The 19,288-nt window shown below is 38.8% G+C and overlaps 1 protein-coding gene across 3 annotated transcripts in view; it reads left to right on the plus strand.

Moving 5' to 3' along the window:
- The first annotated feature begins 479 nt into the window (after positions 1-479).
- The window catches only part of ANAPC1 (anaphase promoting complex subunit 1), a 96,978-nt gene continuing 78,169 nt past the window's right edge, over positions 480-19,288 (plus strand). For 2 of the 3 annotated variants that reach the window (XM_037056731.1, XM_037056733.1), the window contains exons 1-13: positions 480-688; positions 2,815-3,051; positions 4,095-4,253; positions 7,185-7,236; positions 7,454-7,554; positions 8,137-8,219; positions 9,300-9,373; positions 11,260-11,405; positions 11,584-11,804; positions 12,725-12,934; positions 16,107-16,202; positions 18,670-18,760; positions 18,851-18,916. In XM_037056731.1, the coding sequence (XP_036912626.1) occupies positions 2,839-3,051; positions 4,095-4,253; positions 7,185-7,236; positions 7,454-7,554; positions 8,137-8,219; positions 9,300-9,373; positions 11,260-11,405; positions 11,584-11,804; positions 12,725-12,934; positions 16,107-16,202; positions 18,670-18,760; positions 18,851-18,916 (1,512 nt within the window). In that variant the 5' untranslated portion in view covers positions 480-688; positions 2,815-2,838. The remainder of the gene's footprint in view (positions 689-2,814; positions 3,052-4,094; positions 4,254-7,184; positions 7,237-7,453; positions 7,555-8,136; positions 8,220-9,299; positions 9,374-11,259; positions 11,406-11,583; positions 11,805-12,724; positions 12,935-16,106; positions 16,203-18,669; positions 18,761-18,850; positions 18,917-19,288) is intronic. The other variant, XM_037056732.1, reaches the window with a different exon arrangement.

Here is a 19,288-nt window from a genome sequence, read left to right on the forward strand (position 1 = left end):
GCACACTGTTTTTGTGAGAACCTCTGTACTTTCTCTCAATTTTTCAAAGGGTCGGCCCCTACAGGTTTAAAGTGCACTAGCAAAGAGAGAAAATCAGCATGCTCCTTCTCTTCCCCCAAACCTGGAGGCAGGTACATTCCATCTGGGGGTCAGCAAAACTAACCTGAGGAAAGTCTGCTAGGTCAGACTTAAGAGGCAGTTCAGGTTCCTAGTGGGATGACCTGAAGAAGACGTGGACACCAGGAGGGTCCTGTCACTATACAGATTCTAGCTGATCTGGTCTTTCTTCCTACCTGGATGCTCTGCTGGGGAAGGAGCTGGTACCCAGACAGAAGGTGGTACCCAGCCAGCTTGGGTACTCCAGCATCTTCCCTTATATGGACTTCCTGCTGAGGCCAGGACCCCAGGCCGCTGCGCCATCCTTGAGACTGGGTCTCTCAAGGCTCCGCCCCCTGGCCCTGCGCGAAGCAGGACGGGAAACCAAGATGGACGCTTCCATTTGACTGCCTTTCCTGAGCGGGGAACCTTACGCCCGCCGTCCTCAGCTGCTGCTCGCTATTCTTCAGCAGTGGGGGAAGGAGAGGGAATGAAAAGTTGCAGCGGCGGAGGAGTCCCGGTGAACGACTCTGCTGTTGCCCTGGGGGCGCAGCCAGGGCTCGCTGCGCCTGACGCGTCCTGAGTTACTCAGGTAAGGGCCCGCTCGGCAGAGCTGGTGATCACCGCGTGTCCCCTAGCCTGGTGGCTACCTAGTCTGGTGGCTTGGAACCGGAGAGAGGACCGGGAGCACAGGGGTGGCGTGTCCTGTGGGCTGGGCTCTGCGGTGCATCTTTCCGTGTCTCTCCTCGCTGGCCTCCGTCCTTACTTAGCAAAAACGCGATGTTCAGGCGCGGCGCGCGCTCCCCGATCGGCCCCTCCCTTCGGACGGGGTTTTCTGAGGCCCAGGCTGGGTCGAGGAAGTGCTGCCCTTTTGCGGAGACTTAACTCTGGTGTGCCTTTGGGTTTCCGCTTGAACGAGCTTTGTGGTTAGCTTTGGCAAGGTAGTTTTTGTCCCTAGTGAGCGATGCAGATGTCCTGTTTTTAACATATCAACTTAATACAGCGCTTTTATATGTAGCTCCTTACGTTGTTCCTGGTACACTTACCAGTTTGTGGTGCTGTACAAGTATTCAGTATATTGCCTTAATCGGCACAAATTTGATGTTGTACTGTGAAGATAATTCTATAATAATTTTGTAATTTTCTCTCAAAAGTTTTAAGATGTTTGTTATCCTGTTGACTAAAATTTAGGAAGACCAGATGATTTTTTGGGGTACGTTTTATTAGGTACTCTTTCAGTCATGACCCAAGTTTAAGTGGTCTCAATAGTGACTTCTCGGAAGGAGGAAAAAATGTCATGATTGTAACATAACAGTTATCTCAGAAATAACATTTAATTCATATCAAAAATAACTGCAACTCTAGAGGAGCAGCATAGGAACCACAGAGGCTTTGAGATATTGCAGCCAAGAAGACTGGTGCCACAAAGACTTCAGAGGAGAAACTAAGTCAAATTAAACTTTTCATTGTTAATGTGTTCCAAACACTGTTTTTAATGGTTGTCTATAGTGCTGACATGAATGTTTGTTTTGATTTCTGTATTTGAGGATTGCAGCTTAACTGTGGAGCCATAACCCCCCCCCCCCCTTAAAAATACATGTTTATTGATTTAAGGGGGAGCGGAGAGTAAGATAGAGGGGGAGAGAGAGACAGACAGAGACATACATGGATGTGAGAAATGGGATGGTTGCCACCCATCATGCTGAACTAGGGATTGATCCTGCAACCTCTAGGTATGTTCCTTGACCGAGAACAAACCCCCAACCTTTTGGTGTATGGGGTAATGCTCCAATCAACTGAGCCATATTCACCAGGGCACAAAACCCTTTTCTTATATAAGTGTTGTCTTGGAGACAAAACTGGCACCCACCTTATATGCCACATTATATAGGGTCAGAATTTAACTGTCTGCTGGGTGTTGCATATAGAAACGTTTTAGAAGCAGAGGGCCATATTTCCACCCACAGCTCGTCCAGTTCTTTGTGCTAATAAACTGAACTCTGATAAATTATGATAATTCAAGGCTAGGACTCAGAAATTTTCAAACAAATGGGACTGTCCCATTGCCAGAGTAACTTTATTTGTGCCTTGATTTTTTGGGTTTGGACCAAAAATTGGAATTGATTGCAGTTGTATGTTTGGATGGATTGGAGCTCAAGATTACTGATGACATTTGATAGTTTCTTAAAGCTGTAAGTTGTTTAATTTTTGATGAATTAGAAGTAATATGTGGTTTTTGTTTGTTTCATTTCAGTATGCCAGTGATCTTTTAGGTGTGCTTTTCAAATGAGGTTCCAGCATCTGAACACAAATGCCCTTAACATTGAGAGCTGTTTAGGATAAAACTTATCCAAATATTTCAGTGTAAAGTGTGGAGAAATTAGTGTGTAGTATAGGTGCTGTGGGACATAAGTGCTTGTCTGAACCCAGTAGTTTCCTACAGTGTTAACTGTTAACCATTGATTCGTCTGCAACTAAAATGTAGCTGTGATGTTAATTATGTGATGATAATGTAACTGCAAAATGATAAGTGTAATTACCTGAAAAGTCAGAGCTGGAGCTCCCTTTGATGTTATGATTACTTGTATATGTATAACGTTATGCATAGGATTGTGTGACACTCATCCAAGGATTGATGACTCTTCTGTAACATTTTATGGTATTTTTCTTCTGACTTTGACTCCAACAGCTGACCAGAGTGTGTTTGAATTCTTACAGAAATAATGTTGATATCTGGAACCCATGTCGAACTTCTATGAAGAAAGGGCAACAATGATTGCAGCTGGGGATTTGCAGGAATTTGTTCCTTTTGGTCGAGACCACTGCAAGCATCACCCTAATGCTTTGAATCTTCAGCTTCGTCAGCTTCAGCCAGCGTCTGAGTTATGGTCTTCTGATGGTGCTGCTGGCTTGGTGGGATCTCTTCAGGAGGTTACAATCCACGAGAAACAGAAGGTTCCCTTAAGATTCTCAGTTTTTTTTTGAAATGTAGAGAGATGTGGTCTACTTGTAATGTAAGGCTACTAGATACAACTGAGTAATGAATTTGATGATGGTATTTCTAGGGTAGAGGTTAAGATTTGGTAATTTTAATGGAGGCTAAAATAATGAGCTTACTGTATTATGGTGTCATAGCTGTTAATTAGACATGTAACTCATGAACTTGTAATGAGAGTTACTGTCATTCTGGTCCATTTAAACCTCTTTTTCCACTTAGAATGTCAGGACCAGATTTCATGTATTTGATGGTTAGATTGTAGAGTTAGAAATGGTCCCTACTGCTAAAAAGTTCCATGTTCCTAGAGGAGAAAAGAAATGCCACGTGAGTAGATACAGTACTTGTTTTTAAATAGGGGAATGAGATATAAGTGTGTGTCAGAAAGTCAGTTGTTCTCATCTTACTCTGTTTTCATAGTTTGGCGTACCAAAATCTCAGGTAGGGGAAGTCTGTGTAGTCCCAAATCTAAACCTTTCTCTGCCTTGCTCATTTTGACATTTGGGACAAGGGAAGGAAGGTGAATGGATGTGCATTTGTGAAGCAGGGAAATCTGCATGGTGTAGACTCCCCAGTGTCCCATGTGCACCTCACTGCTTCCTCTTCACCCCTCCCCCGATATGCTTATTATTCCTTTTTTGTTTCCCAAACATGCTGGTTTAATTTTTATATATATAGGTCAGGTATAATTTTTTTTTGTTTATAGTTTTGGCAGCATAATATGGTAGTACAATATAAGACGTTTAATATAGAGAATTCTTGAGCAAATTCATGAAATCCTGTAAGATACCTAATTCATACACCCACACCCCCCACTGTTCACAGTGGCGTCAAACTTTTTAAGAGTTGGGCTCTACTGAGTCTTACTCCACAGGAAAAAAGAGAGAGTAGGAGGCTTGCATCTGGATTGCTGTTTGATTTTAATTAATAAATCTTGCTCCATACTGTTGAAAAAGAAATGAAAACAGTGCTTGAACATGTCTTACATATGTAAATTTTGAAGGAAAGCTGGCAGTTAAGAAAAGGTGGAAGCGAAATTGGAGAAGTGGATTATGATGAGGAACTCTATGTGGCTGGAAATATGGTGATCTGGAGCAAAGGAAGTAAAAGCCAGGCATTGGCTGTTTATAAAGCCTTTACAGTTGATAGTCCTGTTCAACAGGTGAGTTGATTTGAATTTTAGTATTTGTTTTTTTTTTTAACAAACCTTTTGCTTGAAATTTAACAGAAATGATAAAAACAGCATAATGATCCTGGTAACTGGGTGTACATTTTTAACATGTGGTGAAGATAATGGTGGGGAAGAAAAATTTCATTTATTTTCTGTATCACCACTTTTCTACACTATTGTTTGTTAATTTAAAGGAAATGTTTGAACATTTGAGTAATTTGGTTTATTATTGTCAATAAAATTTTATAAGACATTAATTTAAGGGTACAAAACTAAATTAACACATGATTATATGTCATTGCAAAGTGTTGAATAAATAAAAAGCAGGTTCATTATAAAAGAGAGTAAGGGAAAGGAAAAAATCAAACTTGCTGTCATTGCACTTGCCTGTTAAACTTAACTCTATTCTAAAAATTAGTGATTAGAGGGACAGAATTAAGTATTACTTGTCCAGCTTTTTTAGGAAGACATGCAGGTTTATTTCCAGCTAAAGAAGGAAACCGTTATTTAAAGGACATTGTCAGCTAATATAGAAAGAATGGTAGAATTAGAAAATGACCCTTTTGTACCCTTCATTGTGATCACTGGTTCAGACAAGGTTTGTAAATGGATAGTAATGCTATTGGGTGACAGGTGACATGAAGGTATCACCCAAGGTGAAGGAACAAATACATCTACTTTGAAGCTTCGTGGTGTTTTCCAGCTCAACAGCATGGTGGGTTTGCCACCTCTAGTAGGGAACAAAAGAATGTTCTTATGTACCTACAGCTGTAATGCAGCATGAAGACATGATGTCATCTACTCCGTTTTCTTTCCCAAAATATTTGATATGAGTATGTAAACCTTTTAGTTCCAGGAAATATGGGGAACCCTAGAGAATCAACTTGTAAAATCTCATGAGTGGGTGGAGGTATAGATGGAACAAGAGTAGCCAGAGTTGATAATTATTGAAGCTGGCCAATGGGGACTCATTATGTTACTGTGTTTGGTTTGTATGTATTTGAAATTTTCTGTGACTAAAAAAAAGGAAAAAACACATGAGGAACAATGAGACAAATTCAGAATAGGTGACGGTCTACATTCTTCTGTCTCTTTAAGGAGTCAGTTATGGAGAGAAAAAAAACTAGATTAAAAGAGACTAAAGGGACATCACCAAATGCAATATTTTTTGCGCCTTGTTGAATGAACTTTGAATCCTGGTTCTTGAAAGTCGGCTAAAAAAGACATTGTTGGGGGAAATTTGAAAAAGTTGCAAATGGATTGAATAATAGGTGATGTGAAAATTTCCCCCCCTCAGGCAGGGTGATGGTTTTATGATTGGTTATATAGGAGGAAATAATTTATTTTTCAGAAGTGCACAATGAAGTGTGTAGGGTGACGTGGCATAGTGTGGGCGGTTTTCAGGCCCCCCCACTGCAGCCCCCACACGCGCACAAACGCACACAGGCAGCTGCGGCAGAAAGTCAGCAAGTGTTAGAGCTAGGTGGAACAGGTGTTCACTGTACCCCTTCAACTTTTGTTACTGAAAATTTTTAGAATAAAAACTGGGAGGGGGGAAATGAATACATTTATAATAGTTGAATTAATCATTGGGCTATTGAGAAGATATTTTAAGGCTTTTTGATTAATTTAAGCCCCTTATTGGTAAACAATGAAATCTTGGTACCTAGACACTCTATTTTGCTTGTTTTTCCCTATTACCTATTTCCTGATGAACATTGTGCTCTTCTAACAATGTACTTGGAAAGATAAACTGAATTACTTTTGAACTTGAGGACATGTGTAAAAGCATTTCTGTCCAGGAGTGTTGAAGCCAGTGATTGTTTTGATGATAATTTTCCCAGCATAACCAGATAGTTGGTGTAGATGTGAAAAGTGACATGTGAGAGCAGGGACTCGGACCGATAGCTGAGCACCAGTGCTCATAGCAGCAATATTCATAGTAGTCAGAATTGGGAACAACCCCTGTATGTCTGGACAGTTGACTGGATAAACAATATGTGGTATATGCCTATGATGAAATGTTGTTCAGCCTTTAAAAAAGGAAGGAAATTCTGACATGTGCTACAACATGGCTGAACCTTGAGGATGTTACTCCAGACACAACGTAGCATACACTGTGATTACACCTTCGTGAGGTACTTGGAGTAGGCAAAGTCATAAACACAGCAAGCAGAATGGAAGGGGGTGGGGAGTGAGAACTGGAGAGTTACTGTTGAACTAGCAGATTCTGTTTGGGATAATGGGAAAGTTCTGGAAATGGATAGCAACGAGATTACACAACTTCGTGAATGTTCTTAATGGCACTGATTTTGTACAGCTCCAGATGGTTAAAATGGTAAATTTTATGTTACATGTATTTGCCACAATTGAAAAAGCCCCCTAAAGTGCCATTAAATAATTTCAGTAAGTGGTTGTTAAGCATGTCAGTGAAAACTGTGGCTTTTCCTTGGTTGTATTTTGTAAGGTGAAAGTTAGTTTGGAAAAGTTATTTTTTGAAAGATTTTTCTAAAGTGGGTCTAGGAATGTCTAAGAATGATAAGATCATTAAGTAAGTCTAGAGATTATAAAATGGGTCTTCTGATAATTTTTAGTTTATTTGGGATATAAGGTGAAGTATAGGTTGAGCCACTGTTTGAAGTCACTTGTACTGCAAGGCTTCTATGTAGTAGATTTAAAAAATTTTTGTCTTTTCATAAAATTTATTTGCAAACATAGCTTATCTTATGTTAATTAGTATAATTTATAATAGGCATTAATTAGTTTAATTTTATTTTCTTTTTTATTCCTATAGTGAATGTGTTGAGCTGATGAGGAAACAGTTATTATGTAGATATTATACTTATTATTTAGGTACCCTTAGTTAATAGGTTATTATTTAGATAATAATTTTCTTAGGTGAACATTTTGTTTTGATTTTAGGCATTGTGGTGTGACTTCATTATATCACAGGATAAATCTGAAAAAGCCTATAGTAAGTTTTTTTTTGAAATTTCATTGCACTTTTTGATTCCAAATGTGTATCTCATTTATTTTGTTGTTCCAAATAAGTAACTACTAATAGTGGTTTTGCCTAAGCAGTTTTATATTGTTCATTAGAGAATTGGTGTGGTTGGGAATTGTCATTTGTGATTGTTGGGATATTTTTGAAGAAAGACCTGTGTAACATCTTGCTACACCCTTCCTTGTAGGCACTGCTGAAGTGGAAAAGTGTATGTGTGTGCTTCAGAGCTCCTGCATCAACGTGCACAGCACGGAGGGGAAGGATTACATCGCTTCCTTACCTTTTCAGGTGAGCTGGAGGAGGTTGTGTTTGGTTGGAGACTGTTCTTGAATCAACTGGTTTCAGAAATATTGCTACTTTTCTGTCTTATAGTTAATTACAGATGTTGTTTTTACTCAAAATAACTAAATTTAGTAACTTTAGAGGTTTACCATTTTTTCATTCTTTGCATAAATGATAAATTAGTGGAGTAAATTATGAAACCTTTCCTGAGGGTATTTTTTTCTGTTGAACTGATACATAGGAAATCCTTTCTGTTATACTAAGCACATGATAAAATTGGTCTTTATCCTGCTTCTCAGCTTTCTCATGCCTAGCGCTAATGTTAAAGTTTTATCACACTGTCACTTTGGTGCTGATATTTGCTGCCCCTGGCAGGAAATTGAGATTTAATTCTTTCTTAGACTTGATTTTGTCTTACACTTGCTTATTAAAGCTACTTTTTAAAAATATTATAGTTAATGGTCATATTATTTTGTAAAACTCTTACTAAACTGGAAGAAGCATCTGGTGTTTTATATTGTTCCCTGAAAACACTTTATGAAGAGTAGCTTCTTTTACTTCTGTTTTTCCCACCCTTTTACCGGGCAGGTTGCAAATGTTTGGCCCACCAAATATGGATTACTGTTCGAACGAAGCAGTTCTTCACATGAGCTACCTCCAGGTCCACCCAGGTATCCAGTTTACTCAGTTCAGAATATCGTTACTTGGGCTTTTTTTTTGGTTCTGAGGTGAAATCGTTTCCCTAAGAGTTTGGGATGATGATACCTTCCACGGTAACAGCATAAATCTATGACATTTTCTCTCATGTAAGTGTTACACACACCTGAGTTCTGCTCCTCATTTGATATGCAATCATCTATATGATTTTTTACCTCCCAATTGTAAAATTGAACAAACAGCTTTCTTAAAGATAACAATACTCGGTTCTGAGCTCTACCATCTTTTCATTGTGCTACCTTGGGCAAATCATCAGAGCTTTCTTGGCTTTAGTTTCATTATTTGTGACAGAAATACTATCATTTACTTCTTAGAATTTATGCAGGATTAAACGAACTAAGGTATATAACCTCTGTCATAGGGCTTCATATGCATTAGAAGCACAAGAAATGGTAGGTGCCTATTGATAGTGTGTCTGCCTGTCTCTGGAATTAGTTATGAGCTCACTGAAAGGCAGTGTCTATCACAGTGTGGTACAAGTAGTAGATAATATGTGTTTAGAAAATTGCTTACAAATTTTAATTTCTTTCTGTGTTTAGATAGAAGGCCTGTTTCCCCTCCACCCCCTTTTTTCAACCAGTCCTTAAAAACATGCAGCCTCTTTATTTTCTTGAAGTTCTTCTTTTCTTTTTTTAAAAGTGCATTCCTGTGTAAATAGGTGTAGGAGACAGCATTTTTTTCATGCTTCCAAAGACACATTATTGTTAGGGGAGGTTACAGAAGAAGACTGCCTTGTTGCCCATTACCCCAGTGGTTCTGTAATGTCGTGACTGCTATTTACAGACAGTTCCTGGGCTGTGCCGATTTTTCACTGTGTGTGTGTGTTTCTGCATAAGAAGAGATTTCTAGGAATGAAATAGAAGATACTGTGAAAAACAATAAGTAAAAAGTTTAGAGGGTTTCTTTTTGGGATGGTAGTTTTCTAGTTGCTTGTGTAATCTGGAGATTTTTTTTTTTTTGGCAAGGAAGGTGCAAAATTTGTGCATAAATGGATTTATCTTGTGTTGATTGATTATTTGGTTGTTTATTACTAGAGAACCTTTACCCACTATGTTCAGCATGCTGCATCCACTAGATGAAATAACCCCACTTGTTTGTAAGTCTGGAAGTAAGTGTATTTTTTATACAATCTTTTTCATAACTGCTTTTTTGTATTTGGGGGAGGGGAGAAGATGAGGTGCTTATGGAAATTTGACTTGCTTTATAAAAATAATTTAAGCATTTTACAAAAATAACTTTTATATTATGAAAATAGTTCATTTCAAGGCAAGAACTTCTTGCATACCATGGTATTAACTGTTTTAGTAGTTATTTTTCCTAAAAATAAGGTCTGTAAGTGGATCAGGATTATTGATGTTTGCTAAACCTAGCTGTAGAATGATTAGTAAGTAAATGAGTGATAGATGAATTAAAATTGTTTATTTTATTTTTTAATTAAAACTACTTTTTAAAAATATTATAGTTAATGATCATATTATTTTGTAAAGCTCTTACTAAACTGGAAGAACATCTGGTGTTTTATATTGTTTCCTGAAAACATGTTATGAAGAGTAGCTTCTTTTACTTCTGTTTTTCCCACCTTTTTACTGGGCAGGTTGCAGATGTGTGGCCCACCAAATATGAATTACTGTTCGGACAAAGCAGTTCTTCACATGAGCTAAAAAAATTAACCTATTTTTTTGAGAAGAATAGGTTATTAGACCTGTACTGTGTATATTTTAATATTTCATTTTCCCTGCTCATCTTAAGCTGATTTACTGGGGCTCAGAACTTTTAATATTTGCTACAAGTATTTCTGGATGTATATTTAAAATTTTTCAGTGTGTCCAAACATGATAAGTAATTGTGACTAACAAGAATAGAAAGTTAAAAAAATTTATATGTTTTACTTTAGGACTTTATCCCAAGCATGAATGATATTTTGAGACATCACTGAGGTACTTATCTTCTGTATCAGGGTTTGGCAAACCATAGCCTATGAGGCTTAAGAGCCAAGAATAGTTTTTACCTATTTAAAGGAAGTAGAAAAAACAAAAATGATTATGCAACAGAGTCAGTATGTGGTCCATAGAGCCTAAACTAGTTACTCTTCGGTCTCCTACAGAAAAAATTTGTTGATGATTCTCTATTATATTGGTAGCAGTTATAGACAACCCAGATAAACATGTTAGCACCTGTGATTGAATTGCATGTCACCATCATTGATCATGTTTTTGAATAATATTTAATGACCTTGGGAATTGCTTATTTGTAGTGCTAAATAAGATACAGAACAATACAGAGTGATTTTGATTTTGTAAAAGCGTAAGTATATATACCTATAGGAGAAAAAACTAGAAGGAATACTCCCTGATGTATTAGTAGTGGCTATTTTGAGATGATGGTATTATGAGCAATTTTAATTTTATTTTTATAAAATAGTGTAATAAAATAATTATATGTTTTTATTTGCTAATTCAGCTGAGAGGGGAACATTTAGGGTGTTGTCAGACAGACAGAGAAGTCAATTCATGGTACTATAGAGCTAGAAAGTCACAAAACTCACTAGGAAAGCCTTATTTGTATGTGTAATCAGCAAAGTAGAAATAGGTGTACTGTTCAGTACTGTTTGAATGGTTATTGTAGAGGACAGAGTTCATACAGCAGAAGGGAACCAGTAAGGAAGTCAAACTTGGCAGAAGAGTTGATTGAAATTGATAAATAATTTAATTATTGAAGGATTCATGGACCTTTTATCTGTGGCTGATTAATGGTGTATCTGTTGTGAAATTGAAACTGGTAACACTCTCATCTTTAATGTGTTTTGAGGAATTTGATGCCCTAAGTAAATTTATTAACAATACTGGGTTAATTAATTAATATATTAATGGATTTTTTATGTCCTAATTGGCTTAGTTTCTCTTGATCTCCAGGAATTGTAAGAAGTCTTTTTATAAAGAACAGTTTTGTGAAGTTCATTGCTCAAAATCTGGTCATTTCTGTTTCCTCATTAAGGTCTTTTTGGCTCATCGCGAGTGCAGTATGTTGTAGATCATGCGATAAAGATAGTTTTTCTCAACACTGACCCCTCCATTGTAATGACCTATGACACTGCTCAGAATCTGCATTCTGTGTGGGTTCTTCGGAGAGTCAAAGCAGAGGTAAGGATAAAGTGTTAATACTGAAAACCTTGGCATGTTTTGTCAACCAAATTGAGCTTCTGAGGAAAAAGAAAGATTTGTTTTTAATAACTTGAATCTACCCTGAATTCTCACAAGGAAATTACCCTTTTCATCTAATAATTATCTCTTTTTCCCCTTCTTATAATTTCGATTTAAGGAAGAAAATGCCGTTTTAAAATTCTCTGAGCAGGGGGGAACCCCGCAGAACGCGGCCCCTAGTAGCTCCCTCACAGCACACCTCAGAAGCCTCTCTAAAGGAGACTCGCCCATGGCCTCGCCTTTCCAGAATTACTCCTCCATCCACAGTCAGAGCCGCTCCGCCTCCTCGCCCAGCCTGCACTCGCGCTCTCCCTCTGTCTCCAACATGGCCGCCCTAAGGTGGGACTCGTGGGTGGCGCGTCTCCTCTTTTACCAAGACAGCCCAAGAAAAAGATGCCCCTTTCAAAACTTTCTCTGGTTTGGGGGGACTTAAAATTTCTTTTGCCAGCTCTTGACTATTTTTGAGGGAAGACAGCCGTTATTCTAGTTGTCTTAGTAAGACTTGCAGGTCTACTGTGTTACCCTTTTTCAGCAAGTCATATTTGGAGGCTGGCTGTGCTTGCCGTAAAATTGGTTATCTCATTTGTACTACTAAGTGGCTGTAGTTTGATGAATATTGGTTGGAAAAATACTTCAGTACTTTAATTGGCGTTAATTTTTTCTTCTTGGCTGTCTGTCTTTCTAGCTATCATCTTATATATTGATTTAGAAATACAGTTTTGTTGGTTTGCACGTGTGAGTATACAGGAACATAGTTTAGGCTTTTTAAAAAGTCTTCACCTGGGGACATGTTCACTGATACTGGAGAGAAAGGAAGGCGGGGGGGCGAAGAGAGAGCGAGAGAGAGAGAAAGAAACATCACCATGAGAGACAAACATCGATCTGTCGTCTGCTGTATGCTCCCTCACCAGGGGTCGAACCTGTAGTTTTTTGGTGCATGGGATGATGCTCCAGCCAACAGAGCCATCTGGCCAGGGCCAGTTTAGACCTTTTGAATGATATAAGCAGTGCATTTTTTGAAGCAGCGAAAGAACTAATTTTCACTTTTAAAAGGAGGTATTCCAAGAAGAATGGGAAATATTTAGAGTATAGGAAAACACATTAACATGAAGTAGTTATACTCTTTTGGGAAATTGTTTTTCTGACTGGGATTGTGTCATGGGTGCTCTTCGCACCCCGAAGTTTGGAAGATGGTGCTGGAAAGTATGGGATGTCATCCTGCATCATTGTGTGATACCCTCTCTCTCTTTATTTTGCAGCCGTGCTCATTCTCCTGCCTTAGGAGTACACTCTTTTACGGGGGTGCAGAGGTTCAGCCTGTCGGGCCATAATCAATCTCCAAGGAGACACAGTATTTCTCATTCTCCAGAAAGTAATTCGAATAGCTCTTTACTTGCACCAGAAACAGAGCCAATTGTTCCAGAACTTTGTATTGACCATTTATGGACAGAAGCGATTACTAATACAAGGTTTGGAATTTTTTAAAGGTTTTATTTATTAATTTTTAGAGAGGGGAAGGGAGGGAGAAAGAGAGGGAGAGAAACATCAGTGCGTGGTTGTCTCTCATGCACCCCCTACTGGGGATCTGGCCCACAACCCAGGCATGTGCCCTGACTGGGAATCGAACTGGGGACCCTTTGGTTTGCAGCCTGAGCTCAATCCACTGAGCTGTACCAGCCAGGCCATATTTCTGTATTCAAAGGAAAATGTTACTAAAAATCTTAGAAGATACTTGGTATTTTATTTAAACTTCCTTATAGTATATTCACTTATTAATGCTTATAAAAATACATAGACAATGTGTTAAGGCCAGCTGTTTCAGTAGAGGATATTAATGTATTACAGTGATCATAAACATATTTTTGTCATTTATTTTTTAGTTTAGTAATAAAATAATCACTCAGATTTGAGGGGTTTGATGGTAAAGGGAGAAATAACTTATTTATGTAGATTAGGAAACTTGGGGTTTTGTATCATTTTTAAAAGTGTTTTAAAGTTTTTGAGTTGGGGGAGAGGGGTAAAAAAATTTTTTTAATAAAGTTTTAAAGTATTGGTTGTTTTATTTTTTTATTTTTTGGAAACATAGTTCAGAGCTCTGTTTTTATGTGATCTTTTTCTTTTTTTTTTATTTACTCTTAAATTATTTGTTCATGAATTCAGCCAATCCCAGTGTCGGTTGTAGGGGCTAGTGACTGTGGGTTAGCAGGCAAATTAGTCACTTCCCTGTCTTCAAAGAGACACGGGAGGATGGTGGCACGGAAGACATAGCCTGTTCTGCTGGTGGGGCTTTGGGAAAATGGAGAAAGCACAGTGGGCAGAGGACATCATCTTAACTTAACCTAAGTTAAGACGGATGAGTCTGTGGTGTGCTCAGCTACAGATGTGCTCACCAGGGTAGAGAGAGAGATTGCCTTTAGGGCTATTCCCTTTGATGAGAGCTGTAAGAAGGTGCTTCGTATATGGGTCTAAACTCAGGGGAAAAGATCAGAGCAAAAAACATGGGAGTTATGGGCTTAAATGGTGATCAAAGCAAAAAGAGATGTTCGGAATTTAAGGGGTATGTAGGGATCAGGTTCCTGGATGGCCTGTGGATGAGCTTGAGGTTACAGGGGGTCTGGTAGCTCTCTGGAACTGTGCGTTGTAATTGTGTATATGTGTAGTGTATAGGCTTTTTCTTAAGGAAAGAGTTTTCATACTCCTTAGAGTCTCAAAGTGGGTCTGTGACCACCATACAGTTAAAACCCGGTGTTGTAGAATCAGAAGAGGGGTAGGGACTGAAGTCTTGGAAACTTAAAATTTTGGGGGTGAAAAGAGAGAAGAGACAAAATAACAAAGCAAGAGAGGTCAGATAGGAGAAGCAGCAGGAGAGAAATACTATGGGACTGAAGAGCCTTTCACAAAGGAAGTGCCAGTGTTGCCAGGTGCTGGTAAGGTGTGGCATCAGAGGTGAGTTCAGAGAGGGGGTACATGGAGGGCAGTGAGTTCTCTGGTGACCTTGGCCAGAACTCGTGGGGAGCAGAGTGGTGGAATGGAGTGGGGCACAGGAAGTAAATGGGGCAGAGGAAGTGAGTGTAGACCTAGAGTCTCTCTTAAGGAGTTTGCTTTTGAAAGGGAGTGAGGATACACAGCTTGCCAGATGGAGGCTGTGGATCAGTGAAGAGTATTGTTTATGCCGACCTATTTAAAGAAAATTCTAATTCATGACTAAATACCTCAGTGTCTCCAAAAAGTGAGGGTAGTTCCTTACCCAACCACAAAACCAGTGTTACACCCAGCCGATTAATATTCAGTCCATTTTTATGTTTTAAGACTTTTTTTTTTTTAAATTTGGAAAGTGACATATTTTTTTTAAGATTTTATTTATTTATTTATCTTTAGAGGGGAAGGAGAGAGGGAGAGAAACATCAATGTATGGTTGCCTTTCGTGCGTCCCCTGCTGGGAGTTGGCCTGCAGGGAACAGGCCTGCAACCCAGGCATGTGCCCTGACTGGGAATCGAACCGCGATCCTCTGGTTCGCAGGCCCGCGCTCAATCCACTGAGCTACACCAGCCAGGGGTGTTTTAAGACTTTTATCTTAACGTGAAAGAGTAGGTTTTGTTTGTTTTTTTTAAAGATTTATTTATTTTTAGAGAGAAAGGAAGGGAGGGAGGAAGAGAGGGATGGAGACATCCATCTGTTGCTTGTCGTATGTGCACCAACCAGGTACCGAACCCACAACCCAGGGATATGCCCTGACCAGGAATCAAATGATGACATTTCACTTGTGGTACATACTGACCAACTGAGCCACACCCATCAGGGTGAGAGAGTGTAGGTTTTAAGGAGCATACCCAAAGGAGGGGAAGTGTCCAAAATACAGAGAAGAGGAAATGACTGTGGACAAGGAGCCAGCAAGGATCAACAGTGGAGAGATTAGCCTGGGGAGAAAGAAGGTCATGTTCATCAGACACAGACAGGGTGTTTGTGCCAGAAGACAAATGCCTGAGAGTCTGTCTTAAGGAGTTTGGGTGCAGAGGGGAGAGTAGAGGATAGGTCACTGACGGAAAGTTGAGATGGGAATACAGTGTTGAAGTAGCTTTTCTGTTTTTGTTTCTCATATCTAATAAAAAAATTCCTGCCTTTAAGGGCCTTGCTGGTAATTTGAACATACAGCAGATCTGGTTTTACATTTTTTGGTCTTCTGCACCACTCTAGGAAGAAATCTTTGGGAATAAGAGGTATGGATTGAAAAACAGTGAGGAAATAGAACCTGATATGAGAGAGAAGGAGAAAAAAGATAGGAGGGGCGTGTTGTAAAACGTCTAACCCTTTCAGCCACAGAAGGGATAGGGATTCAGGTCTGCATTTACTTTAGTAGTAGGTGACTTGTGTGATATGGAAGTAAACATTTCATTGATGTTGATTTAACTTACTGTGATATTCCCCAAAAGAGCCGTGGAGTGGACTCAGACTCAAAACGCTGAAAGAAATCTCTGATCATGAAATTCAAAGCCTAGAAGTGTTTTTGGGTCTTCAAGGTTATTGGTTGTCCCATGTAGTTTTTAGGTTTCTTGCAGAGTATTTTCAAAGACTTTTAATAGTTACCATGGTATATTTTTGAACCAGTGCTGACAGTTACTTCATTAATGTATCTATTGCAGAGAGAAAAATTCACAGGCCTCAAAAGTGTTCATTACATCTGACTTGTGTGGGCAGAAGTTCTTGTGCTTTTTGGTGGAGTCGCAGCTCCAGTTACGGTGCGTGCATATTCCTGTTGATTCTGTGTGAATGACTGTAGGGCCTCTTTGTCTTTCTTTCTTCCCTCCTGCCTCCCTTCCTTAGTAGCATTGAAATAATTTACATACCATAAAGTTAACATGTACAATTAAACGACTCTTAGTAAATTCACAGAGTTGTGTAGCCGTTACCACAATCCAGTTTTTTATTTTATTTTATTTGTTTTTTTAAATTATTTTTTTAATTTAATTCTTGTTCAAGTCTGTCTGCACAATCCAGTTTTAAAAGCTTCTCTGATCTTGAAAAGCCCCCTTGTGCTTGATTTGTAGTCAGTCTCCTTCACACCCCTAACCTCAGCACTGCTCTGTAGGCCTGTGGTCTTCATGGATTTACCGTTCCTTTTTTGCATTTTGTAGAATCATACAAAATGCAGTTTTCTGTGGCTAGCTTCTTTCACTTAGACTGCGTAAGGTCTGTGAGAACCAACCATGTCGTGGTCTGAGTGTTTCGTTCCTCTTCTCTGCAGCAGTCCGTTGTGTGGGTGCACCATGCATGGTTTCTCTCTCCTGAGTTGATGGACATTGGGTCTGTTTTCATTTTTGGCCTTTGTTAGTCATGGTGCTATAAATATTGGAGTTAAAGTCTTTGTGTAGACGTGCATGATTTATTTTTCCTTGGATAGATTCCCAGGAGTGGGATTGTTGTGTCAATGGTAAATTCATTTTTAACTTTTTAAGGAATTGCCAGGCTGTTTCCAAATAGGCTGCACCATTCATTTTACATTGCCACCAGCCATGAGGTTGAGGTTGAGGTTCTTTCTCCTTGACAAGGTTGGGTGAGAAGTGTTTTTATTTTATTTTGTATTTATATTTATATTTTATTTTATTTTTTAATTTAATTTTGTTTATTGGGTTGGCCAAAAAGTTCATTTAGGTTTTTTTGCATAAAATAAAATGTTACAGAAAATTTTTCATTTTCACCAATAACTGTATTGATTTGGATATTTTGAGTATGTTGACTGTCTCCCACTATTGGCTTCTAGTGCGTAGAGGCCAGGGGTGCTGCTAAACACCTTCCAATGCATACAACAGCCCCACAGCAAAGAATTATTTGGCCAAAATGTCAGTAGTACCAAGAAACTTCACAAACCACTGTTTACGCATTCGATCAGTCACGGCACCTTCTCCATACACTGCACAAATCTTCTTCTGCATTTCAGTTGTGTTTTTACCTTTTTTGAAGTAATAAAGCACAATACACTGAAAATATTGTGTATTTTCTTTCATCTTTAATATTAAAATGGCTACTACACAAAAACTCACCAATTTTGGTACATTTTTTAAAAACTTATTTATTTATTTTTAGAGAAAGGGGACGGGAAGGAGAAACAGTGGGAGAGAAACATCAATCAATGTGTTGTTGCCTCTCATGTGTCCCCTGCTGGGGACCTGGCCTGCAACCCAGCATGTGCCCTGACTGGGAATCGAACCGGCAACCCTTTGCTTCACAGGCCCGTGTTCAATCCACTGAGCTACACCAGCCAGGGAAATTTTTGGTACATTTTTTAATGAACACTGGTATGACTTCTGTCAAATACAGTATAACCAAATTGTTTCTAATGAAGTCAAGCACGACTAGGCACTACTAAAGCCATTGTATGGCAAAAACTAAACGAACTTTTTGGCCAGCCCAATATTTTATTCCTGAGGATGTATTTATTGATTTTGTTAGAGGAAGTGGGGGGGAGAGATATGACAGACATCAGCCTGAGAGAGGAACATCAATAAGTTGTGCCCTTAATGGGGTTTGAACCCTCAGCCTAGGTATGTGCTTAAACCCTCAACCTTTTTATGTGCTGGATGATGTTCCAAACAACTGAGCCACCTGGCCAGGGTGAGAAGTGTTTTTAATTTGCATTTCCCTAATGATTTATGGTGTTGAGCATCTTATGTGTTTATTAATCACTTATCTTTTTAGATGGAATGTGTATTCATGTTTTTGACTATCATTTTACTTTGAACTAATTATAAATCACCGGGAATTGCAAAATAGTAGAGTGGTGCTGTGTACTCTGCACTCTTTTTGTCCCAGAGATGATCAAAGCTAGGGAGTTGACATCAGTATAAATCACAGACCTTACTCAGCTTTCATCAGTTTTGCATGGACACGTGTGTGTGTGTGTGAGAGAGAGATTTGTTCAGGCACCACAACCAGGGTACAGAACTTCTTTATTATCTCAAAGATCTCCCTCATACTTCTTTAAAGTGACATACACCACACCCACCCACCCGTGTCCCTAATCCATGACAACCACTAATCTATTATCTATCTTTATAACTTTGTCATCTAAAGTTGTTATATAAATGGGTTCATATAGCATATAACCTTTTGGGATGGGCTTTTCCCATTCAGTGTTTCCCCTTGAGATCAGTACAGGTTGTCACATGTGTCACTACTTTGTGTTTTTTTTTTCAATTTAATATTTAGCTGTGTAAAATTTCAAGAGAGTAATGATAAGACCCAGCTCATCTTTGGTGCCGTCACCAACATACAGGCAAAGGATGCAGCACCAGTGGAGGTAAATGCAGGCACTTTGCTTAATTAATTGAAAATCATTATGTTTTGTAATTTGCATAGATTGGGAAATAAAATTTGTGTCCTTTTTTAGAAGATAGACACTATGCTGGTCCTGGAAAGCAGTGGAAACCTGGTGCTTTACACAGGAGTGGTTCGGGTAAGCAAGAAGTAGCCTTTTGTCTTTTTGTAGGACTGCCTCAGGATGATTTAGCAGTGTTACTTTAGTTTGATATTTAATATTTGTTATCTCCTGTCTGTAGGATTTGGTAGAAGATTTTTCAAAGAGTTGAAAATTAAGCCTGTGATTTAGGTTGGCCCTAAATTGGAGGTTTAGGACTCGTTGCCACAGATGGATTGGCACTGAGAGTCTAGCACAGCTGGGGAACCGGAATGCAAACAGGCAGGTTGTTTTTAGAAAAAAGTTAAGGTGAAGTTTTATAAAGAATAATTTTGAAATGATATATAAGTCTAAAAGTTTTTGTAAAGTTTCATTATATTAGATGTGTAATAATGTATGCTGGATCTTTTA

This window comes from Sturnira hondurensis, unplaced genomic scaffold (assembly GCF_014824575.4).
Source record: "Sturnira hondurensis isolate 20B ecotype Veracruz unplaced genomic scaffold, ASM1482457v3 Scaffold0009178, whole genome shotgun sequence".
In the NCBI taxonomy this organism is placed as follows: Eukaryota; Metazoa; Chordata; class Mammalia; order Chiroptera; family Phyllostomidae; genus Sturnira; species Sturnira hondurensis.